The 24964-nt window shown below is 39.3% G+C and overlaps 1 protein-coding gene across 1 annotated transcript; it reads left to right on the top strand.

The window, feature by feature from the left end:
- Positions 1-13225: 13225 nt before the first annotated feature.
- On the top strand, positions 13226-14782 carry LOC118734977. The gene is made up of 2 exons (XM_036464571.1): positions 13226-13779; positions 14213-14782. The coding sequence occupies exons 1-2, from the start codon at positions 13758-13760 to the stop codon at positions 14500-14502; spliced, it is 312 nt and encodes a 103-aa protein (XP_036320464.1). The 5' UTR covers positions 13226-13757; the 3' UTR covers positions 14503-14782.
- The last annotated feature ends 10182 nt before the right edge of the window (positions 14783-24964 follow it).

The raw sequence follows: 24964 nt of genomic DNA, 5'->3' as shown, positions 1-24964 counted from the left end.
AAGGACAACTACCATACTTGGACAGCCTAATAATCAGAAAAGAAAATACATTAACAGTTGACTGGTATAAGAAACGTACAGCATCAGGGAGGCTCATAAATTTCAATTCTAACCACGAGAGGAGGACAATTATAAATACGGCTACCAACTTCATCCGCAGAGTACTCACCATAAGTGATAAGATATACTATAAGAAAAATATTGGCATAATCGAAGAAATCCTGGAGAAAAACGAATTTCCTCATGGCTTAATTAACAAACTCATCCGCGATAACTATATTAAGTCCAATAAAGATAAATCAAATGAGAAGAAAATTTATACATCGGCAACATATGTTCCAGGATTATCAGAGAGGATTAAGCACTCTAAAATGTTTGACAGAGAAAAATTTCACATAGCGTTCACGTATGATAATACTTTAAAACAAATATACACCAACACCAAAAACAAAGTTCCTAAAAATGAGAAATCTGACGTAATCAACAGAATACCATGCAATGGCGACGGGTCCCACTTATGCGATATGGTATATGTGGGGACAACCAAATCTAAATTGAAGACAAGGATTTCCGCTCATAAATCTAACATAAAATTAAGGAATAACTCTATGGACAATAAGACAGCCTTAACATCCCACTGCCAAAATATGGGACATTATCCCGATTTTGACAATGTAGCAATCTTACAGGAAGAGAGAAATTACAATAAACGTTATACTCTAGAGATGCTACACATCATGAACACCCCTAATAATAGAAGGATGAATTTTAAAACGGACACAGACAATTGCGCTCATGTCTATCGCAATTTAATTCTCACGCACAAAAACCAATAACGTAGGTGTCATGTGTTTATGTGTTCAAATCAAAATCACATTTTCCCGCTTTTTATAATCGAAACTGTATGGTGCAAAGTGTGTTCTAATATCCATTTCATACACAAAAAATGATCACGGCTGTATTTTTTGCTTATATATTACATACATATGTTCCATTTAGTTAAACAATATAAGAATATTGTAGTATGTACCCCAAAAACGTATATTGTCTATAAAAAATCATACCACAGAAAAAAAAAATCTTCGCTATTAGAGATTTGGGTTGATTGTAGTTCAAAGTGTCTCTTTCCCGGTAAAAAAGTTTGAGAGAAAAAAATACACTTTTTGAGAAATTAAATTTAAAAAAATTTGCACTTTTTGTTTATTGTTAAATAAAAAATTTTAAATAATGAAAATCAATAATTATATCACTCTATTTTGAAGTGACAAGAATTACCGACATTTGAGTAAAAACATTGTTGGAATCGATTAAATTTTGACAAAGTTATGGGCATTTAAAAAAAAATTCTCACTGTCAATCGAATAATCGATTTTTGCCTGAAAACACAAAATCGCGTTTAATTCGGCCGAAAAATTTTTCCGAGCCAAAAGAAAAAATACGTGTCTCATTATTTGGACCAACAAACAATGTATTTGAGTTTGGTCGAAATTAAAAATCATGCTCGTACCTGAACGGTTGTCTGGAAATGGAAAGCATCATATATAAATTTATATTTGACTGTGCTGTTCATTAAGCAGCATATTAACCATTTCAGATGTTTGATTATTATTTTGACTATAATTTAGTACAATTTTAATATATTATTATTATTTCATATATTTGAAATATTTTATTAGTTGTAAACACCCCTTTTTAGAGATTTTTGTTTGAAATTATCATTATGTTCCGTTCACCACACCCAGACACACATACAACTACACGAACAAATAGTTTACACGATTCGCTTATTGATTTACAAAATAACATACATCAGGAAGAACTTACAAATCCATACGCAACGTCTGACAATCGGATAGCTAATGAAATTTTTGCCACATCTATCAGACTTCCACAGTTTTGGACAAGTTGTCTTGAAGCATGGTTTATTCATGCTGAAATGCAGTTCAATACTGAAAATATTACTCAAAAAACAGCTAAGTATGAGTATATTATTACTGCACTTCCTCAGGAAGTAATTATGACAATTTTAGATTTTATTCGAGATCCACCAGAGAATAATAAATTTTCGGCGTTGAAGAAAATTTTGATTGAAAGGCATTCATTAAGCGAGAATACCAGATTAGATAAAGTGTTGTCTGATTCTGAGATAGGTGATCGTAAGCCCTCGGAATTTTATCGGTCTCTCGTATTACTTTCTGGTTCTAATTTTAACCAGTTTTGAAGAAACTTTGGATGAGAAAATTACCAAAAAATTTTAATGTAATTTTAACTAGTTCGAACTCTAGTGATATTAATGAACTGATTAAGTTAGCAGATAATGTTTGGGAAGTTATCAATAAAAATGAAATTGCTTTAGTAAATAGTTTTCAAAATTCAAAAGGAGAAAATTCGATTATTACTGATTTGGTTAAGAAACAACGCTGATTTGTGAAAATTTTCAAAAACTATCTTTGGAATTAAACGAAATTAAGAAAGGAATTAATCAAAATTATTCGAGATCACGTTCAGCAAGTAGGAATCGTTTTAAAAGTCCTTTTAGATATCGATCAAAATCACGCGACAATCCAAATTGCTTATGTAGATATCATTATAAATTTGGAAACAAGGCTAAAAAATGTGAACAACCATGTGCATTTTCGAAAAATAATAGTCCAACAAACTAAAGTCGCCCGTTGTTGTGGCGACAAACAACGGGAATTTGGAGTTTTCCACACGACGCCTTTTTATATTTGATAAAACAAACAAACTAAATTTTTTAATTGATAGCGGAGCAGAAATTTCGGTACTTCCAGTTTCTAAATTTTCGAATACAAGGAAATCTTCAGATATAATTTTAACGGCAGCTAACGGCTCAACTATTTTTACATACGGGAAGAAACTTTTGAATATTAATTTGGGTTTAAGGCGTGAGTTCCTTTTTACACTTTTGATTGCTGATATTGCGAAGCCGATTGAAGGAGCTGATTTTTTGTGTAAATATGGACTTCTTATTGATATTAAAAACAAGTGTTTAGTAGATCCGTTAACAAATCTATCAGTTAACACAATTTCGTATTTTTGCAATGTTCCTCTTCCGAAAATTTTTTCAGTAGATGATCAATATACAAAATTATTGAAGGAATTTCCTTACCTTATTTCTGAACCAGATTACTCAAAACCGGTTAAGCATACCACAGTTCACAGACTTGTCACTGAAGGAATACTTCCTTTTTCTAAGCCAAGGCGCTTAGATCCTATCAAATTTAAAGTAGCTAAAACTGAATTAGATTTTTTAGTAAAAACAGGGATTTGTAGGTCATCACATTCATCCGTGGCATCTCCACTTCATTTAGTACCAAAGAAAGAAGTTAATGACTGGCGTCCTTGTGGTGATTTTAGAAGACTTAATACCGTGACTGTACCGGATCGTTATCCCTTGCCTCATATTCAATTTTAATATGAACCTTAGGAATAAAAACATATTTTCAAAATTAGATTAGATTCCAATGGCAGAAGAAGACATTTTTAAGACGGCGATTACTACTCCTTTCGGTGTGTTTGAGTTCACCCGAATGCAAACATTTCAGAGATTCATCAACGAAGTAGTAGGTAAATTAGATTATGTTTTCGCGTATATTGATGATCTGCTGGTCGCAAGTGAGAGTGAAGAACAACATTTAAAGGATCTACGTGTACTTTTCGAACGTTTGTCTGAGTATGGTTTGAACGTCAAACCAAAGGACAGGCCAACATTGTAGCTGACACGTTATCTCGTACGTTTGAAGTAGATGCGATTAAAAATTCAGAACTTAATTTCAAAACTCTACAGAGTGAACAGCAAAAGGACAGTGCACTTTATAAACTTATTTCTGGACAAACGTTTAGAAATCTAAACTTAATTAAAATTCCTGTTCTAAATTTTAATATTTAGTGTGAAGTGTCACGAGAAAGTCCTAGACCTTTCGTTCCAAATAAATTTTTTAATGAATATGTTTCGCGTTTCGGTGTGCCTTTAGAAATCACGACGGATCAGGGTACTCAATCTACGTCCAAATTATTTTCGGAACTTACTAAATTACTTGGAAGTCATCATATCACAACTTCTTCCTATAAACCTCAAAGTAATGGTATTGTGGAACGATTCCATAGAAAATTGAAAACTTCAATTTTGGCTAGGAATGGAACTAGAGATTGGTACGATGAGCTACCGATTATTCTTCTTGGTTTGCGTTCAGTGTACAAAGAAGATATTGCAGCCACTCCAGCTGAAATCCTTTTTGGCCAAAATTTGCGTCTACCTGTAGAACTTGTTGTGCCAACTACAGAAAATGTTACTTCCGCCGAAATTTTGGAAGTTTACGGGAACGTTTTAAAAACTTTAATTCAAATTTGAAACATCACAAAAATTCCGATTCAGAAATTTATGTTCCAAAAGATGTACAAACTTGCAAATTTGTTTTTATTCGCATTATTAACAAGCATTCTCTTCAACATCCTTATGAAGGGCCTTACAGAGTTATTGAAAAAGACAAAAAATATTTTAAGGTAGATGTGAATAATGAAATTAAAATTATTTCGATTGACAGACTAAAGCCAGCAATAGTTGAAGTAACACAACCACATAACACTAACAATCATATAGTTTCAACAATGACTAAAAAGAAACAAGTTACTTTCAATTTGTATAATAATAACTCTCTGGAAGGGGGAGTATTGTAGGGTTAATACTATTTACTATTGTACTTTGTTCATTTTTGTACTTTGTTATTTTTGAAATTATTGAATTAAGTTCTTTTTCAATTAATGTAAATCAAAATTTTTGATACCTCAGAATTTTTTCTTTTTTGAAACTTAAAATACATTAAACATAAAATTTAAATTTTATAAAAATAAAATTCTTTTAACTACACCACAATCCATAATGCTACCAAAAATATTGTTTATACAATCAACAACAATATCAGCAATAACAAGATGTCAACAACTATCGCCAACTCTGTGTCTGCGTATATACAAAAGGTACAGAGCAAACTACTGAATCTCCTCATTAGCATAAAACACGAGCTACTTCGACAAAAAGGAAAAGAGGTAAAATCACTAAATGTACATATTAAACAACAATTAAGTATGCGGGATTATAATGCATTTTTTGAAAGTGAAGAAAGAATAACTAATACACTCACTACAACTATTAAGAAAACACAAGCTAGCAAGTATGAAAAATTAAGAGAAACAAAAACAATCACTTAACATTAGGGCTGTCCCAGAATGGTTTTCCAATATAAGAAGTACAGAAATTCCAGATGACATTCAGTGGCTCCTATCTTTAGGACCGAAATTCGCCTTACCTATATCCAATAAAGAGTTTCCACTATTTAAGATTATAGCAGATGGGGAGAACTGCATACAGACGATTAAAGATAAAGAAAAACAGGAAATTGAAAGAAACAACTTGACGACATTAATACGCGATTACATAAATAAGACGACATATACAATTAGAGATAAGCTTATTCATAATACCCATCATTCTGCTAAGACGTTTCTGAAAAACCATGACCAAATTTTAATCCTCAATGCTGACAAAGGGAACGTAACTGTAGCGATGAACAAATCAGCATATGACATGAAGATGCAAAAAATTGTAAATGACATCTCCACATATAGGGTTTTAAAACGTGACCCTACAAATAAGCTACAAGGGAAAAATAATGAAATAGTGGAGAAGATGTATGCTAACTGTTTAGAGTTAAGTGTGAACTCATTGTAATGTTTTCTTAACTATCAACCTTGTACTCTATGGCTATCCTAGCTTATCGATAACTATGTTTCTACTTTGACATTTCTATTGTTTGCCAAGAATCCATTTGCATTAGTACGGTTTTTTTGTAATATTCATTTTGCTATATAAGCGCGAAACCATCTTGTATACAGCCTCTTTTGCGACAATATCTGCAGCAATAAACGTGCGATTTCTAGAGGACATCGTTGGAGTCTTTTATTTAACATTTGGTGCCTCCTGTGAGGACAAAGAAGTAAGTTCGAATATATATATAATATTATATTTCGGCATGGCGGAGCTGAACTGGCGTTCATCTGCCGTAAAATCCATACGACGTATACATGCAAGGGTAATGGAATCATGGGTATCAGATTTGTACCAGCTGGAACAGGAGCTAAGAACGCTGGAGTCTCATTTCGCGCGATTCGTCGAGAACCCCAATCATATTCTAGGGGAAGCTGCACCGGAAGACATCGGTCCACATGATACACTGTGGGAAACAGTTGAAGAGCTGTACGGCGAAGCGTGCAGCAAGTTGAACCGACGTATTGCAACATGTAGAGCACAAATCAGTGCCACTCCCAGTACAGGAGGGCGCACAGGCCCTACCACAAATCTAGAGGGGTTTTCAGTCGATTGGAAGCTAGACCCGATTGCTATCCCGGCGTTTGATGGAGACATGTGTAACTGGCTGGCTTTCAAAGATGCTTTTGAAACGCTTGTACATCGGTACTCTTACCCTGAAGCGTATAAGTTGGGTAAGCTACGGCAAGCAGTCAGTGCGAGCAGTGTACCCTTAGTTGGAGGTATATACTCTGGTGGCTATGAGGAGGTGTGGAAGGAGCGCTACGACAACAGGAAACAGCTTGCTGAAATACACGTCTCACGCTTCCTTAACCTCAAAGTAGCTGCAGAAGAATCAGCGAAGGCCTTACTAGCTATTGTTGACACGGTGCATGAGACGTTGCGCGCATTACGAGTCATGGAGATTCCCGTCAATCAATGGGATGCATTATCGGTGCCAATTGTGGTCTCGAAGCTACCATCTGCTACGAAATGGGACTGGTGTATGAAATGTTCTTCACACGAAATACCTCTACTAGAAGATCTTCTGAAATTTCTTGAAAGACGAAATGCGCATAGCATTTCTGCGGAACCTCCGCCCCGACAGCAACGCTCGGTGAAGTCGCACGTGGCAGCTGCTGAGGTGGGACAGTGCGCACAGTGCCGTGGTAGTCATCGTATTATTAAGTGTCCTGCACTCATAGCAATGCCAATAGAGCAGCGGTTCGAAGCAATACGAAATTTGAAGCTTTGCTACAATTGTTTACGGGGTGGACATTCTTCGAGGCAGTGTCCATCGGGAGGTTGCAGGAGCTGCAAGCACAACACCATTTTGTGCCGCGACAAACCTTCGACCATTGTACAGCCAGCCTCACCATCTCCACCCCACGTGTCTAATGAAGGAACCAGTCAAGTAAAATCAACAACTGCTTTGTGACTAGCAGCCCCTGCAGCAGCCACTGTTGCCCAATCCAAGCCAATAACTCTTTTAGCGACAGCACGGGCATATGCTTATGGGGAGACATTGGTTCAACGCGTGGCTCGTATCTTGTGCGATCCAGGATCGCAGGTTAGCTTAATTACAGATCGCTTTGCAAACGCATTACGGCTATTTCGATTTCGGAAGTGTAGTTTTAACATCGAGGGTGTTGGAGCAGCCATCAACACGCAAGATAAAGGCAGTGTTATACTTACACTGAAGTCTACAACTACTAAATTTGAGATGCAGATTGAAGCTATGGTGATACCATTTATCACTTCTCAGACACCTGCGATGAAGGTGAACATGCGCCAGTGGTCCTACTTAAAGGAACTGGACTTGGCGGATATTTGGTTTGGTACTCCAGGAACTATTGACGTTCTTATTGGTGCGGATGTGTGGGGACAAGTATTGGAGGGTGACATTATCGGGGGACGACCTGATGAACCCTTCGCCCAGCGTACCCGCTTTGGCTGGGTACTATTTGGCCCCGCAACTGTTTCTTCTACATCGAATGGGTCATCATCGCTCGCACTCAGCGCGTTGCTAGGTGAGGATGAAGTGCGGTTGGAAGAACTGGTTCGGAATCTTTGGAGAATGGATGGCGATTCAATTGATTATGAATCTCATGATGAAGAGTGTGGTCACATCTTTGACTCCACACATCGTCGTACCCTGGACGGGCGCTACGTCGTACATCTACCACTGCGGCGGGACGCGCCGGTACTAGGCGACTCTTATTCACTTGCGTTGCGGCAGTTCAGTCGACTGGAACACCGCCTGCTTGCTGACCCTACACTACAGGAAAACTATGTAACGTTTATGCGTGAGTATGCTGCGCTGGGGCATATGGAGCCTGTGCAAGCACCATATTCTCATGACGGGTGCTACTACATCCCTCATCATGCGGTTGTTGGAAAGTTTCGAGTCGTGTTCAACGCGTCAGCGCCAACGAGTACTGGCGCTTCCCTCAACGACATTCAGCTGGTGGGCCCGACCATTCAGGACTCACTTGTAAACATACTGTTACGATTTCGCAGATACCGAGTGGCGATTATCGCTGACATTGAGAAGATGTTTCGGCAGGTGGTGGTTACCTCCGAACATCAGGATCTCCAGAGGATCATATGGCGAGAGTCACCGGCAGACAATATCGGTGTTTATCGTTTGAAGACAGTCACTTATGGGATGGCGAGCAGCCCTTACAACGCCGTACGTGCCCTTCAACAGTGTGCGGTCGATAACTGCAGTGTAATTCGAGACGAGGATCAGGCTTCTCTTGCTCGAGATGCAATCTTGACTTCGTTCTATGTTGATGACTTTTTGACAAGCTGTGCGAATGCCAGTGAAGGAATAGAACTGGCGAGGAGCGCAGATGCTCTTCTATCTGCGGGAAAGTTTAGGCTGAGCAAATGGAACTCAAACGATAATCAGGTAACGATGTGTTTGTCGAGTAACGCCTCTATTTCCAGTTATACATTCAACTCCGGCGAGACTTCGGTCCTGGGCCTTAAATGGGATTCGGTGACTGATGAGTTGTTCTACCGCGTTGAGATTGAGCCGACAATAGATGTTCCTACCAAGAGAAGCGTGCTTAGGGATGTCGCTCGACTCTTCGACCCTACTGGTTTGCTATCCCCCGTAGTAATAACGGGGAAGGTTTTCATTCAGAAGATGTGGTCTGTGGGGTTGTCGTGGGACACTCCATTACCCGACGACCTTCGTGAGGAATGGCTGAGGTATCGTTCCAAGCTTAAGTTTCTGAATCAAGTTCGAATCGAGCGGTGGTTGGGTATGGTGCGACATGGCCGGACCACGTTACTTGGGTTCTGCGATGCCAGCTCATATGCATACGCGGCCGTGATCTACATAAGGACAATAGACGATTCCCACGCAACGCCGCTCTCGCTCCTTACTGCATGCACGAAAGTGGCTCCACTCAAAGGCTCAACCATACCACGACTTGAACTCTCGGCAGCAGTGTTGTTAGCGGAAACCCTCCGGCATGTGCAATCGGCCCTGAGCTTGTCCGAAGCTCCATACTTTCTGTGGTCGGACTCTGCAATTGTATTATGCTGGGTTAAGAAGCAACCATCAACCTTGAAACCATTTATATCAAACCGTGTTCGCAGGATTCAAGAGTTGACATCTCCAGATCGATGGCGTCACATCCGTTCGGTGCAGAATCCCGCTGATTGTGCTAGCAGGGGCATAACACCGCAAGAGCTGCTACATCACCCACTTTGGTGGCATGGACCCGGTGAGCTAGATAGCTCCGCGCTATATAGTACGGACATACCCCTCAGCCCGGACGAGTCAAAGGTACTTCACGCTTAGGAGCGAACAGTATCGTGCCTGGTCGGAGTGCATCTGGTCCGACCATTGGAAACGCGCAGGCCAGATGGCCATGTCATCTCGTTGACTGAACGCTTCAGTTCCATGCAGCCGTTACTAAGGACGGTGGCCGTCCTGCTACGATGGTTACCGAGACGTCGACACTTTCGTCAACCTGTTGTAAGTGCACGGGAGTTAGATGATGCACTTGACATTTTGATCCGGTTGGAGCAAGCAAGTAATTTCGCGTCCGAAATTAAGCAGCTGAAGGCCGGCTCAGGTTTGTCATCTTCAAGTAAGATTCTCTCATTAAATCCCTTCTTAGATGAGCACCTGATCCTACGTGTTGGAGGTCGTCTCCACAAGGCGGAAGTTGAGCACGATCAGCGATTCCCGATGATCTTGCCGAGATCCAGTCCTCTCGTGCACCTCTTAATCCGACAAGCTCATGAAACAACGCTACATGGAGGAGCACAGCTGACGCTGTATACACTTCGTCGCCGTTTTTGGATTTTAAACGCAAGACAAGCTGTCAAGTCCTTTGTACACCACTGCGTCGTATGTCGACGTCACCGAGGGGTGCTCCTCAAGCAGCAAATGGCTTCGTTACCCGGGCAGCGAGTTAAACCTGCAAGACCATTTGTATCCGCTGGGGTGGATTATTGTGGCCCTTCCACTCTACGTGTTGGCACAAAACGCTCTCGCACTCTCGTGAAGACATACTTGGCTATTTTTGTATGCATGGCGACTAGAGCCGTTCACATCGAGGTGGTGGATGATCTGTCTGCGTAAGCCTTCCTTGACGCTTTTACACGCTTTACCAGTCGGCGGGGTCCTTGCCGCGACTTATACAGCGATAACGGCACGGCATTTGTGGGTGCGAATCGAATGCTCCAGGAAGACATGGCGGCATGGAACAATGAGAACAATCAACGGTCGTTAGCGAGCATGGGCACCCAGTGGCATTTCATCACTCCTAGTGCACCACACCAGGGTGGTCTCTGGGAGGCTGCGGTTAAGTCTGCCAAGCATCATCTGGTCCGCTTTGTGGGTTCTCAGACAATGTGGTACACCCAATTGCAGACCCTGGCCGCGCGTATAGAAGCGTGTCTCAATTCTCGTCCGATCACTCCACTGTACGATGACCCAGACGAGAAGTTTGCATTGACACCAGGGCACTTTCTCATCGGAGCAGCGCTTTTAGCTGTGCCGGAGCCAGACATACGCGAGATTCCCACCAATCGCTTGAAGCAGTGGCAGTGGGTACGACAAGTCCACCAGGAGTTTTGGCAGCGTTGGAGCTCCGAGTATTTGATCACGCTCCAGAGGCGCAATAAGTGGCAGCGACGCGTCACGGATATCCGAGTCAACGATGTGGTGTTGGTGCGGCATGAGAATCTACCACCAACCCAGTGGCGTCTTGGTCGTGTGGTGGCAGTACATCACGGAGACGACGGAGCCGTCCGAAATGTCACTTTGAAGACTGCGAGTGGATGCATCACCCGAGCTGTTCAAAAGCTATGTTGCCTGCTTGAACAAGATGATTTCGAGTCAGCCGACTCGACCGGGCGGGATGTTTAGAGTTAAGTGTGAACTCATTGTAATGTTTTCTTAACTATCAACCTTGTACTCTATGGCTACCCTAGCTTATCGATAACTATGTATCTACTTTGACATTTCTATTGTTTGCCAAGAATCCATTTGCATTAGTACGGTTTTTTTGTAATATTCATTTTGCTATGTAACCGCGAAACCATCTTGTATACAGCCTCTTTTGCGACAATATCTGCAGCAATAAACGTGCGATTTCTAGAGGACATCGTTGGAGTCTTTTATTTAACACTAACAAAATCATTGATTTAAAGGAAAAGAACTACCTGACCTGCAAAACGGCCAATCCCCCTCGAATTTACAGATTGCCAAAAATCCATAAAGAAGGAGTTCCCCTGAGACCTATATGTTCGTCCGTCAATTCACCGTCTTACAACTTATGCAAATATATTGTCCGCGTACTCAAAAATATAACAATGTCCTCAAAGTATAACGTTAAAGATGCGATCGAGTTCAAAAACAAGATTGGAAATACCCATATTTATGACGATGAAAGTTTGGTGTCTTTTGATGTCGTATCGTTATTCCCGAGCATCCCCGTAGACTTAGCAATAGACATCATAGATTCGAAATGGAGTGTGATACAAGAGCATACGTCATTAACTAGAGAGCTTTTCTTAACCATATTAAAGTACTGCATTAAAGAGAACCGCTACTTCAAATACAATGATAAGATTTATGAGCAGAAGTCAGGAATGCCTATGGGTTCACCTGCTTCACCTGTCATAGCGGATATAGTTGTGGAAGAACTTTTAAATAAATTCGAAAAATATTCGGACAGCAAACCACGGCTACTTAAAAAATAGGTTGATGATTTATTTGCGATTGTAAAAACTGAAAACATAGACAAGATGCTCAACACTTTAAACAATTTTAACAAAACTTTAAAATTCACAATAGAAATAGAAAATGAAGGACAACTACCATACTTGGACACTCTAATAATAAGAAACCTACAGCATCAGGGAGGCTCATAAATTTCAATTCTAACCACGAGAGGACAATAATAAATACGGCTACCAACTTCATCCGTAGAGTACTCACCATAAGTGATAAGATATACCACAAGAAAAATATTGGCATTATCAAAGAAATCCTGGAGAAAAACGAATTTCCTCATGGCTTAATTAACAAACTCATCCGCGATTACTATATCAAGTCCAATAAAGATAAATCAAATGAGAAGAAAATTTATACATCGGCAACATATGTTCCAGGATTATCAGAGAGGATTAAGCACTCTAAAATGTTTGACAGAGAAAAATTTCACATAGCGTTCACGTATGATAATACTTTAAAACAAATATACATCAACACCAAAGACAAAGTTCCTAAAAATGAGAAATTTGACGTAATCTACAGAATACCATGGAATGGTGACGGGTCCCACGTATATGTGGGGACAACCAAATCTAAATTGAAGACAAGTATTTCCGCTCATAAATCTAACATAAAATTAAGGACATCTATCGACAATAAGAGAGCCTTAACATCTCACTGCCAAAATATGGGACACTATCCCGATTTTGACAACGTAGGAATCTTACAGGAAGAGAGAAATTACAATAAACGTTATACTCTAGAGATGCTACACATCATGAACACCCCTAATAATAGAAGGATGAATTTCAAAACGGACAATTGCGCTCATGTCTATCGCAATTTAATTCTCACTCACAAAAACCAATAACGTAGGTGTCATGTGTTTATGTGTTCATGTTATTGTTCGTCGGTCCGCCACCAGTACTTCGTCCGACAATAACAATGCTATGCCGTGTTGATCTACATACAGATTCTCTCCGTCCTACTGTCCACCACTTCATGTATTGTTGTTTGTATATTTTTTGTTTACATTTACGGTATTTCGACTTGCTTAAATTCTCTTGTTTATGTTTAAGTGTTCTTTGAGTTTGTTTGTTAATATTTTTCTGCACATAGAACTAGTCGATTGGAAAAACTCAATAATGTAAGTTGCGTTTTTGATGTAAGTTTTTTGTAATTTGACGTAAATATGTATGCATTTGGTGTTTTTCAGTCCTGAAGATGCCTTCAGATTGAAGGCGAAATATCGACAGCAATAAATGTAATGAATAAAACTACCAAAATTATAATAAAACGGCCAAATCGAAAAACTAATATCAGCTTATGATATATTGGCGATCCTGCCAGGAGCAATTGAATTGTTAAAAGTTAAAGGATGTGTAATTGTGAAACGGCATCTATCGATTTTAGGTACTAAAGTGGAGGGACGAATGAAAAAGAAATTTCGTTGAAGATGACAAGCTCATCGCAATAAATCCCCGAGAAATTTGCATGCCACCAGCGCTAAGCTAAATAACAAGCACGTGTAGTATGTAGCAACATCAATGGCTATAAAGTAAGAAATTAACGAAAGCAAAATCAAATCAGTAAAGGGGCACTGTGTGCCAGTCACCGGTCAGCAGTCATCACCACGACACAACAACAACAGTCAGGCCTACAGCTACTACAACAACAACGAAAGAAGTTATGTTTAGTCTTGCTGTCGCAGGTAACGAAAGAACACAAATAAATAGTTGTTTTTCATTAAAAAAAAAAAAAAAAAAAAGAGGTTCGTGTCTGAAGTCTTTAGTTTATTCAATCAGCTTTTGTGAATATTTTATAAGTTACTCTTCGACTTTGTTTATTTGTTTTAAAAATCAAAGTTATTAACCAAAAAGGACAAAATTATTTTAAAATCTTTTAACAAATTAATTTATAATTAGTTAGAGATTTATCAACCTATCATTTCAAATATAATTAAATTTAAAAAAAAGAAGGAAAAAATTTATTAAAAGCAACTAGTATAAATAATTGTATATTATATTTATTAAAATTTTTTTTAACTTTTAATAATTTTTTTGTCTATAAATATATACATAAATATTATTTGTGTTAGTTTAAATTATTATTACTTATCTTTATTCTGTACACTTCTTCTCCAGTTTATTTCAAAATGCAAAGATCACCAATACGTACACGCAACTTCACAACAACAACAGAAAATCAACATGAAAATCCAATACACACATCAGATATAAACATTTCACAAAATATACAATCTAATAACTTTCCAAATGAAAATAACTTAAGTGCGAATTTATCAAAATCTGTTAAATTGCCTTCCTTTTTTGAAGATTGTCCTGAAGCATGGTTTCTCCTTGTGGAAGTTAACAATATACGTGATGATAATATCAAATTTCAAAATATTCCAGTTTTTCTTCAAAAAGAATAAATTTCTAAAATTATTGATGTTATTAATCCGCCTCCTTTGATTAACAAATATGAAGCAATTAAGAAAGTTTTATGTGAAAGATTTTCTCTTAGCGAAGAGAAGAGATTAGAACAATTATTTTCAAATACTGAACTAGGTGGTTGTTCACCATCAGAACTTTATAGACATATGAAATCCTTAGCAGGTTCCAAATCAATTCTTAGTAAAGAACTTTTATTTAAATTATGGAGTAGGAAGTTACCGCAACAAATACAAATTCATATAACTTCTTGTAGTAATCATAGTACTGAAGAAATTATTTCTCTTGCAGATAAATTATTTGATTTAATAAATAATCCTCAATCGTCTAAATATTTTAATGTCGCTAGCGTAGAAAATAATAATAATATTCTGGAACAGTGCATTAGACATTTAACTGAGTTAACTACAGCCATTTAACAAAATCTTAACAAAATTACAGAAGATATTAATGAATTACAAATTAGATCAAGATTTAGAGATAGAAGTCGTTCTAAATCAAGTACGTTTTCTAGATCTAGAAACGATATTAACCAAAATATTTGTTGGTATCATAGAAAATTTAAAAATAATACTTTTAAATGCATTCAACCATGTGATTATAACAAAAATAAAAATTACGAAAATTCTAATGTTTTGAACTAGATCGTTCCATTATGGCGGGGGCTAATAATGGAAATGAAGTTAGGCCATCCGCCGCCTATTTATTTATGATAAATCCAATAAATTAAATTTTTTAATCGATACCGGTGCAATCGTTTCGGTCATTCCTTCTTCAAAAATCAAATCACATAAAAGAAATTCAGATCTTAATTTGACTGCAGCTAACGTTTCTTCTATTAAAACTTATGGAACAAAACTTTTAAAAATTGATCTAGGTTTAAGACGCGATTTTGAATTCCCTTTCATATTAGCGGATATTTCAACACCAATCATAGGCGCTTACTTTTTAGAGAAATTTGGTTTGTTAGTTGATATTAAGAATAGAGAAATTACTGATTCAACAACAAAATTGAAAGTTTCTAGATCATCTGGTTTTTGCGATATACATGGTGTCCCAGAACTCAACGTCAAGCCGAAACGGGGTGACAGGATTGATTGTAACCATCATGAGAAAAATCAGAAAAAAAATCTATCCCATGCAGTTTGAAAATTATGGGCATTTAAGAAAAACCTAGAAATTTGGTCAAACTGTAACCATTTTTCGGGTATTGTGGTTAATTTTTATTATTTTTGTTCATTTAAACTTTGGAACCTTAACCCTAAATAACATTTCTAGAACCTAAGTCAAAAATAATGACACAATTGCCCCAAGTTTCCTAGAATTAAGACTATTTGTTCAACTACGAATTTAAAATTTTTATAATTTGTCGACTTTGAAAGGCCCTCCTTTAAAAAAAATTTACTAAAGTGCCTTGGCAAGTGCCATTAAAAGTTCGAGCATTTAATCAGTATTGTAAAATGGTACAATACTTGTTAGTTTCATACTAAAAAAAAACGAGTAAAAAAATAGAAACCGCAAGTAACCCGATTTTTGCTAACCCATTTTACTCAGTTCGAATGTTTTTTATTCGCACAAGCTCTTGGTAGGTTCTTAATTTAACGGCAAAAGGATGAGGGAGATGGATAGTGGACATGTTTTACCAAAGTCAACAAAAGTAAGTAAAATTAATAAAATAATGAAAAATCTTAACCTAGTTTAGTTTAGGTTTATTGGAATAAAATTCAGATAGGGAAATAACATTTTTTGTTACAATAAATGTTCAAATTGTTTACATCAGCCTCAATACACGCCCTACATATTCTTAAAAAAGATCTACTTATTAGCCGGGCATATCCTCGAGAGTGGATGTCCTCAGCAGCTTGAGAAATTCGTTCACGCAGCTCGGCTACGCTCTCAATAGGCTTTGAATAAACTTTTTCTTTGAGAACGCCCCAATAAAAAAAAAATGCAGGGGATTTAAATCTGGGGAACGGTTTGGCCACGAGATAGTTCCTAAACGTCCAATCCACCTTCCCGGATATTCCTGGTCAAGGAAATCTCTTACTTGCACTAAGTAATGCGCTGGGCAGCCATCTTGTTGATACCACATGTGGCGACGATCTGTTAGTAAAGGATCACAACATAATGTTCTGCAAGCAGTTCCTGATCGGGAGCCACAGAAGTGGCCACCCAAACAGACAGCTGCTTGCAGAGGAGCCCCCGCCTAGGCACGTCAGGAGGCATCTATATGAACTGACGGACGAAGTCCAGAGGTTCATCAAGCAACCTCTGGACCCGTCAGCTTACCGACTGTGAATGCCGTTCTAGGCATACCGCCCCCGGACACAGACTAGACGGAGCTTCATCTGCCTCGAGAGACACGAACGACACTAGCTCAACTTCGCTCCGGCTACAGCAGCAGGTTAAACTGCTACCTGAGTAGATTGAATGAGGATGTGCCAAATGAGTGTCCGACATGCGGAGAGACCCCACATGACTCGAAACATCTCTTCGCATGCCTGGAAAACCCGACAACCCTAACGGCCTTGTCCCTGTGGACCAACCCTACAGAAGCTGCACGCTTCCTAGGGGTGCCGTTAGTGGAACTTGACGACAACGACTGAGATACCAACCGTCCTGGGCGGGGTTGTTGTAGCCGCTACAACAACAACAACGATCTGTTAGTGGTATGTCCTCTAACAAAGGTGGTAAATTTTCTCATAAAAAATGTAGGTAATTCGTGCCATTCAAGTTCTCAGGCAGGTCTAAAGGCCCAATAATTTTGCCGTTTAAGATTCCGGTCCACAGGTTTACTTTAAAGCGATACTGGGATCTGTCTTCTCGCATTAAATGTGGATTCGCCACATGCCAATCGTGAAAATTGTGTAAGTTTATGTAACCATCTTTTTTAAATGTAGATTCATCTGACCAGAGATTTTTTTGGATGAATTGGGGATTTTCATTATGCCTTTGTAGCATTGTTCTACAAAATGAAATGCTTTCAGGATAATCTCGAGGAACAAGACTTTGAACTCGTTGTACGTGAAACGGATGCATTTCGGCTCTTTGTAAAATACGATGTGCTGTGTTTTTGGGTATTCCCGTTCTTTCTTCAATTCCACCAACGGAAATACTTGGGTCATGTGCGACCTCTAGCAACACTTCTTCCTCGTAAGGAAAGCGAGCTCTACCTCCAGCCCGTATTTGATTCGGGAAATGGCCGCCCTTTGTGAGTGCGCATATTAACAAACTCGCGGTGATCCAGATAGCGCTCTAAATTTGGATATCTTTCCCGATAAAGTCTAGCGGCGGCACTTGCGTTGCATCTGCATTCTCCATAAATGAGGTGCATGTTCGCATATTCTTGTGAAGTGTAGCGCGTAGGCATGGTAGATAACAAGGATGCCAACACAAAAGTACAATTTCAAAAGAGAGAAGCCAAAGTTGCCGGTATGTAATCAACAAGTCCAATTCACAAAAATCCAAGTCCAAAAAGCCAAAGTTGTCAGTACTAAATCAACACAAGCGAATACGGAAAGGTGCGCGGTAGACGAATGAGCGAAACGTACTAACTGCAGTGTTGCTGTTACAGCGTCAGACTGGTGTCAGACTGGTAGCGCAGCCATTTGCTAGGTATGGCGACTGTATCTGTTTCATTCGCACGCGTTTAAACGACGCATCTCCGTCTCACTGCGTGGCGTCACTATCTGTCTCGCTCGCTCATGGCAAACATGTCCACTATCCTCTCTCTCTCTCATCATTTTGACGTAAAATTAAGAACCTACCAAGAGCTTGTGCGAATAAAAAACATTTGAACTGAGTAAAATGGGTTAGCAAAAATCGGGTTACATGAGGTTTTTATTTTTTTACTCGTTTTTTATTTTTTATTAAACTAACAAGTATTGTACCATTTTACAATCCTGATTAAATGCGCGAACTTTTAATGGCACTTGCCAAGGCACTTTAGTACATTTTTTTAAGGGAGGGCCTTTCAAAGTCGACAAATTATAAAAATTTTAAATTCATAGTTTAACAAATAGTCTTAATTCCAGAAAACTTGGGGCAATTGTGTAATTATTTTTGACTTAGGTTCTAGAAATGTTATTTAGGGTTAAGGTTCCAAAGTTTAAATGAACAAAGAAAATAAAAATTAACCACAATAACCGAAAAATGGTTACAGTTTGACCAAATTTCTAGGTTTTTTTAAATGCCCACACTTTTCAAACTGCATGGGATAGATTTTTTTTCTGATTTTTCTCATGATGGTTACAATCAATCCTGTCATCCCGTTTCGGCTTGACGTTGAGTTCTGGGACACCCTGTATTTTCAATAAGGATACCAATTACTGAAAATAAATTTTCTAAACTTTTAAATGATTTTCCTTCAATTACTTGTGAACCAGATTACCAGATTACACTAAACCAGTGCAACACCAAACGGTTCACAGAATTGAAACAAAAGGAGTCCTACATTTCTCCAAACCTAGTCGTGTTGATCCAATTAAATTTAAAATAGCAAAAACAGAATTTGAATTTTTAGTTAAAACAGGTATATGTAGGCCTTCACACTCTCACATTGCATCTCCTTTACATTTAGTTCCAAAAAAAGAACCAAATGATTGGAGACCTTGTGGAGATTACAGAAGACTTAATTGCATTACTATTCCAGATCGTTATCCGTTACCTCACATTCATGATTTGATTGTTGATTTAAAAAATAAACAAATTTTTTCCAAAATTGATCTTGTTCGTGCGTATCATCAAATACCGATGGTTGAAAAAGATATACATAAAACAGCAATTACTACACCATTTGGAATGTTTGAGTTCGTACGGATGCATTTTGATCTACGAAACAGTGCACAAACATTTCAACGTTTTATTAACGAAGTATTTTCTGGTTTGGAATTTGTATTTGTCTATATTGACGATATTCTTGTTACAAGTGATAATGAAGTTCAGCATATTGAGCATTTAAAATCTGTTTTTGAAAGTCTTGGAAAATATAACTTGAATATTAAACCTAGTAAATGCATTTTCGGAACAAGTAAATTAGATTTTCTTAGTTATGAAATTTCAAGTGAAGTAATAAAACCTTCTTTCGAAGGAGTTGAGGCAATAACTAATTTTGAAAAACCACTTTCAATAAATAAATTACAAAAATTTCTGGTATGGTGAATTATTACCATAGATATGTCAAAATGTTAGCAGCAGAACTTAGTCCTCTGCACGAAATGTTAACATTAGCAACTAAAAATAAACTTAAACAATTAAATTGGACAGAAAATACAACTACAGCTTTTGAAAATGTGAAGAAACTTTTTACACAGAAAACTTTACTTACTCATTTTAATAAAAACGGCAATTTATCACTTGCTGTAGACGCATCGAATGTAGCAATCGGTGCGGTTTTACAACAAATGAGTAACAACATTTTAGAACCACTTGCATATTTTTCACGAAAATTATCTTCTACAGAAATTAATCACTCTACATTTGACAGAGAACTTCTAGCGATATACAATTCAATCAAACATTTTCTAGAAGGTAGAACATTCACTGTTTACACTGATCATAGACCTTTAACACATATTCTAAATTCTAAATCAGACATATCACCTCGACAAATTCGACACTTAGAGTACATTGCACAATTTACAGATGACATTCGATACATTTCTGGAAAAGAAAACATAGTTGCTGGTACGCTTTCACGTATTCCAGATGTTAACACGATTTTAGCACAAGACATTAATTTTCAAACATTATTTGAGGAACAACAAAAAGATCAAACACTTTATGGCATAATATCTGATCAAAATTCCAACAGTAATTTAAAAGAAATTAATATTCCGGTACTTAACCTTAATATTTGGTGTGATATTTCTCAACAGTCTTTTAGACCATTTGTTCCAAATTCTATGAGAAAAATCATTTTTGATAAAATTCATTCTTTATCACATCCAAGTGTTCGTACAACTAGACGTTTGATTCAATCAAAATATTTTTGGCCTAATATGCGCAAAGAAATAAATAATTGGACTTCTACTTGTATAAGTTGTCAAAAACCAAAAATTTCTAAACATACTAAGCCACCTGTGCATTCCATATGGACGATTTGAACATATTCATATGGATCGTTACATTTTAACTATCATTGATAGATATACTCGTTGGCCAGAGGCATATCCACTTAGGGATATTTCAGCTAATTCTATAGCAACAACATTTGTTCAAAATTACGTTCCTCGTTTTGGCATTCCACTTTATATAACAGTAGATCAAGGATCACAATTTACATCAAAACTGTTCACAGAATTAACTAAATTGTTAGGATCACACACAATTCATACGTCCCCATATCATCCTCAATCAAATGGAATAATTGAAAGATTTCATAGGACATTAAAGACTGGTATTACTGCTTCAGATGATTCTACCCACTGGTCTGAAATTCTTCCTGGATATTATTTGGACTACGTAAGTCTATTAAAGAAGATTTAAAATGCTCTTCTGCAGAATTATTTTTGGACAAACATTAAGATTACCAGGTGAATTAGTTGTTTCGAACAGTTATAATAATGAAGTCGACAATACAAATGAAATTCTTTCTAAGCTAAGAAAATATTTTTCAAATGCTAGATCAAAGGTGGTACATCACATTAAAGGATACTCTTTTGTTCCTAAGAATTTGGATACTTGTGAGTACGTTTTTGTTAAAGTTATTCACAAATCAAATTTGCAATCACCTTATGAAGGACCATTTAAAATTATTTCGAAAAATAGTAAAGTATTCAAAATTCAATATGGAAATATGATTAAAACGGTTTCAGTAGATTTACTCAAACCTGCAAATATAATTTCTGATACAACACAAAACTCTAATTCACTAATAATTCCAAATACAAAAAAGAAAGTAACATTTAATATTAATTAATTTATCGTTTTACTGGAGGGGGAGTATATCGATGGCTGAGTGGAAGATCGACCTATCTCGGCAGCCAGTTCGAAAACTCAAAAACGCCCTACTTCAGAATTTGATTGATTTCAGAATATTATTGAAAAAGACCCTATCTCAGAATTTGGTTGAATATCGCCCTATCTCAGAATTCGGTTCAAAAACGCCCTATCTCAAACGAAAATACATTGAAAATAAGCTGAGATAGGGCGTTTTTGAATCGGCATCTAAGATAGGGCGTTCCCACGACAGCCGGTTCTACGTACCGGAATGACTCGGGTTTTACCCGACCAAGGGCTGTTGTTTCGGCGATCTAACCCCGTTTAGGTCGGGGAAGTATCTCAGAAGTTGCTCGCCCATAGGGCTACATTCGCTACGTATTCTTCTACTCAGGGCTGGCATCGAGTCAAACCCAGGGCCAGAAATCTACACCTGCTGTGTATGCCAGAGACGACTACACCATAACTCCACCTCAGTCAAGTGTAATACCTGCCAGGGGTGGAGTCACCTTAGAGTATGCTCAGGACTACGGACACATCGGCAGTGGACCACGTCGTACGTGGCCCCCTGCTGCTCAAACAGAGCAGCCTCCCCGGCTATCCTCAGTCCACCTGCGCAGCCTCACACAGTCACCACAGCACAACAACATAATAACACCACAGACCATACCACAGCCACGACAGACCACAGAACACACATAACCGCACCAACACCGTATCGGGGATCTCAACGCAGAGATTCGGCAACTAGTAAACGTACATAAGCGGAAAAAGTGGGAAGAGCATCTGAAGAGCTGTAACTTCACCTCTGGTGTGAGTAAGTTTTGGTCAACCGTGAGGTCACTGTCCAATCCCACGAAGCACGACGACAGAGTCGAAAATCTTTCGCCGACCATGCTTCGTCGGACCCGGAGCGATGCGCGAGCTATTTTAGCCGGCAGTTCATACTGCATCCTCCGGTGCACAAAGCCAAGCGTCGAGTGACCAGAAGGCTGCACAAACTGCCAACAACCTGTGCCCCCCTTGCTTTCACTTGCGGTGAAGTTCAGGTGGTCATCGGGAAGGCGAAAGACTCCAAAGCAATAGGTCCCGACGGAATATGCATGCTGATGCTGAAAAAGTGGGGTCCTGCGGGGGTAGCTTACCTAACGGAGGTCCTCCATTTGTCTATGTCTCATCATCCCAGACATTTTAAGGTGGGGAGAGAGTGGTCCCACTGCTCAAACCGGGGAAACCTGCCAACATAGGACATTCTTATCGGCCGATAACACTCCTTTCCCGGGTAGCGAAGACTCGAGACCTTGCTGCTCCCGTACTTCACAAACCACTTGACCCCAGCGAAGCATCAGCATGGTTTCCGTAAAGTGCACAGTACAACAACAGCACTTAATGCCATAAACACTCAGATAACTCGTGGCCTTAACCGTAAACGTCCCTGTGAGAGAACGATTCTAGTAGCGTTGGACTTGTCAAAGGCGTTTGACACCGTCTTAGAAAAATAAAACAGGGGGCTCCACAGGGTGGTGTCCTTTCCCCGCCACTGTTTAACTTTTACATTTCAAAGCTCCCTCAACCACCAGAGGGAGTATCGATTGTCTCTTACGCCGACGATTGCTCGATCATGGCGACTGGGAATGGAATTGACCTGTGTTCGAAAGTAAACGGGTATCTCTCCGAACTTTCTCGCTTCTTCACTACAAAGTGTCTAGCCCTCTCCCCTACGAAATCCTCTGCGACCCTGTTCACAACCTGGACGAAGGAGGTCCGGCTACCGCTGGGAATTCACGTCGATGACACACCAATTCCGACGGTGAATAATCCCAAAATACTCGGAGAAACATTCGACAGCCTGCTCTCCTTCTCTGCGCACGCAACCGCTATTGTCAATAAAGTACAGAGCGAGAACAAGGTCCTCAAGTCACTAGCCGGCAGTACTTGGGGCAAACACAAAGAAACGTTACTGGCAACATACAAGGCAATAGGCCGGCTGGTTTTAAATAACGCAGCGCCAGTGTGGTTGGCGGGGACTAGTAGGACGCAGTGGACGAAGCTACAGACTGTACAGATCACCGTACTCAGAACATCGACAGGATGCCTCCTGATGTCGACCGAACATCACCTCCACAACGAGGCACAAATGCTCCCCATAAAGGAGCACAACATAATGCTCTCTGGCATCTATATGAACTGACGGACGAAGTCCAGAGGTTCATCAAGCAACCTCTGGACCCGTCAGCTTACCGACTGGCCCTGAACGGCATTCACAGGGAGTCAGTATCGAGTTATGTATACTCTAGACCTGTGAATGCCGTTCTAGGCACACCATCACCGGACATCGACGAGACGGAGCTTCATCTGCCTCGGGAGACTACAACCACAATAGCCCAACTTCGCTCTGGCTACTGCAGCAGGTTAAACTCATACCTGAGTGTCCGGCAAGCGGAGAGACACCCCACGTCTCGGAACATCTCTTCGTATGCCCGGAAAAACGGCACTGCTAACGTCTTTGTCCCTGTGGGCCGACCGCATTGAGGCTGCACGCTTCTGAGGGCTTCCGTTAGTTGAGCTTGACGACAACGACTGAGATACTAACCGATCTGAGCGGGGCATGTCAGAAGGCATCTATACGAACTGACGGACGAAGTTCAGAGGTTCATTGAAAAACCTCTGGAGTGGCATTCACAGGGAGTCAGTCTCGAGTTATGTAGACTCCAGACCTGTGAATGCCGTTCTAGGCACACAATCACCGGACATCGACGAGAGGGAGCTTCATCTGCCACGGGAGACTAGAACCACAATAGCCCAACTTCGCTCTGGCTACTGCTGCAGGTTAAACTCATACCTGAGCAGGTTAGATGCAGATGTGCCAAATGAATGTCCGGCATGCGGAGAGACACCCCACGACTCGAAACATCTCTTCGTATGCCCGGAAAAAACGACACTGCTAACGTCTTTGTCCCTGTGGGCCGATATCATTGAGGCTGCACGCTTCTTAGGGCTTCCTTTAATGGAGCTTGACGACAACGACTGAGATACCAACCGATCTAGGCGGGGTTGTTGTAGCCGCTACAACAACACCAACATAGCTCAATCTTAAGTATTGGTCTGATAGAAAGAAAAACGTAATACATTGTATCGAGCCAGGATCTTGGCTTGAATGTGGTGGCACGGTTTCCATCGAGAAGGGATTGGAGATTGGGAAAAGCAGATGATAAGGAAGCTATCTGCACTGGACTGCGGTGTGGGCGCAGGAGTATATTCAAAGGAGCTTGGTGCTAATCTGTACCTGCGGCTGGCGAGCCATGCCAGCATATTTCATGGGCATATGTGAGGCTAGAACAGCTAGAAAAATGGCTAATAGAGCGAATACGTTCCACTTTTGGATCGTAAATGTCTTCCTTCTTTTTTGTGCACGAAACAGCCCGGACCATATAAGATGAAACGCTGCTGAATGCCAAGGGCTGGCTTCCTTAAGTCATAAAGCTTCCGGGAAACACACAGTTA

This window comes from Rhagoletis pomonella, unplaced genomic scaffold (assembly GCF_013731165.1).
Source record: "Rhagoletis pomonella isolate Grant_MI unplaced genomic scaffold, Rhpom_1.0 Rhpom_scaffold_00003, whole genome shotgun sequence".
NCBI lineage: Eukaryota > Metazoa > Arthropoda > Insecta > Diptera > Tephritidae > Rhagoletis > Rhagoletis pomonella.
The sequence above is the reverse complement of the archived record's forward strand: the minus strand, read 5'-3'. Positions and strand labels throughout refer to the sequence as shown.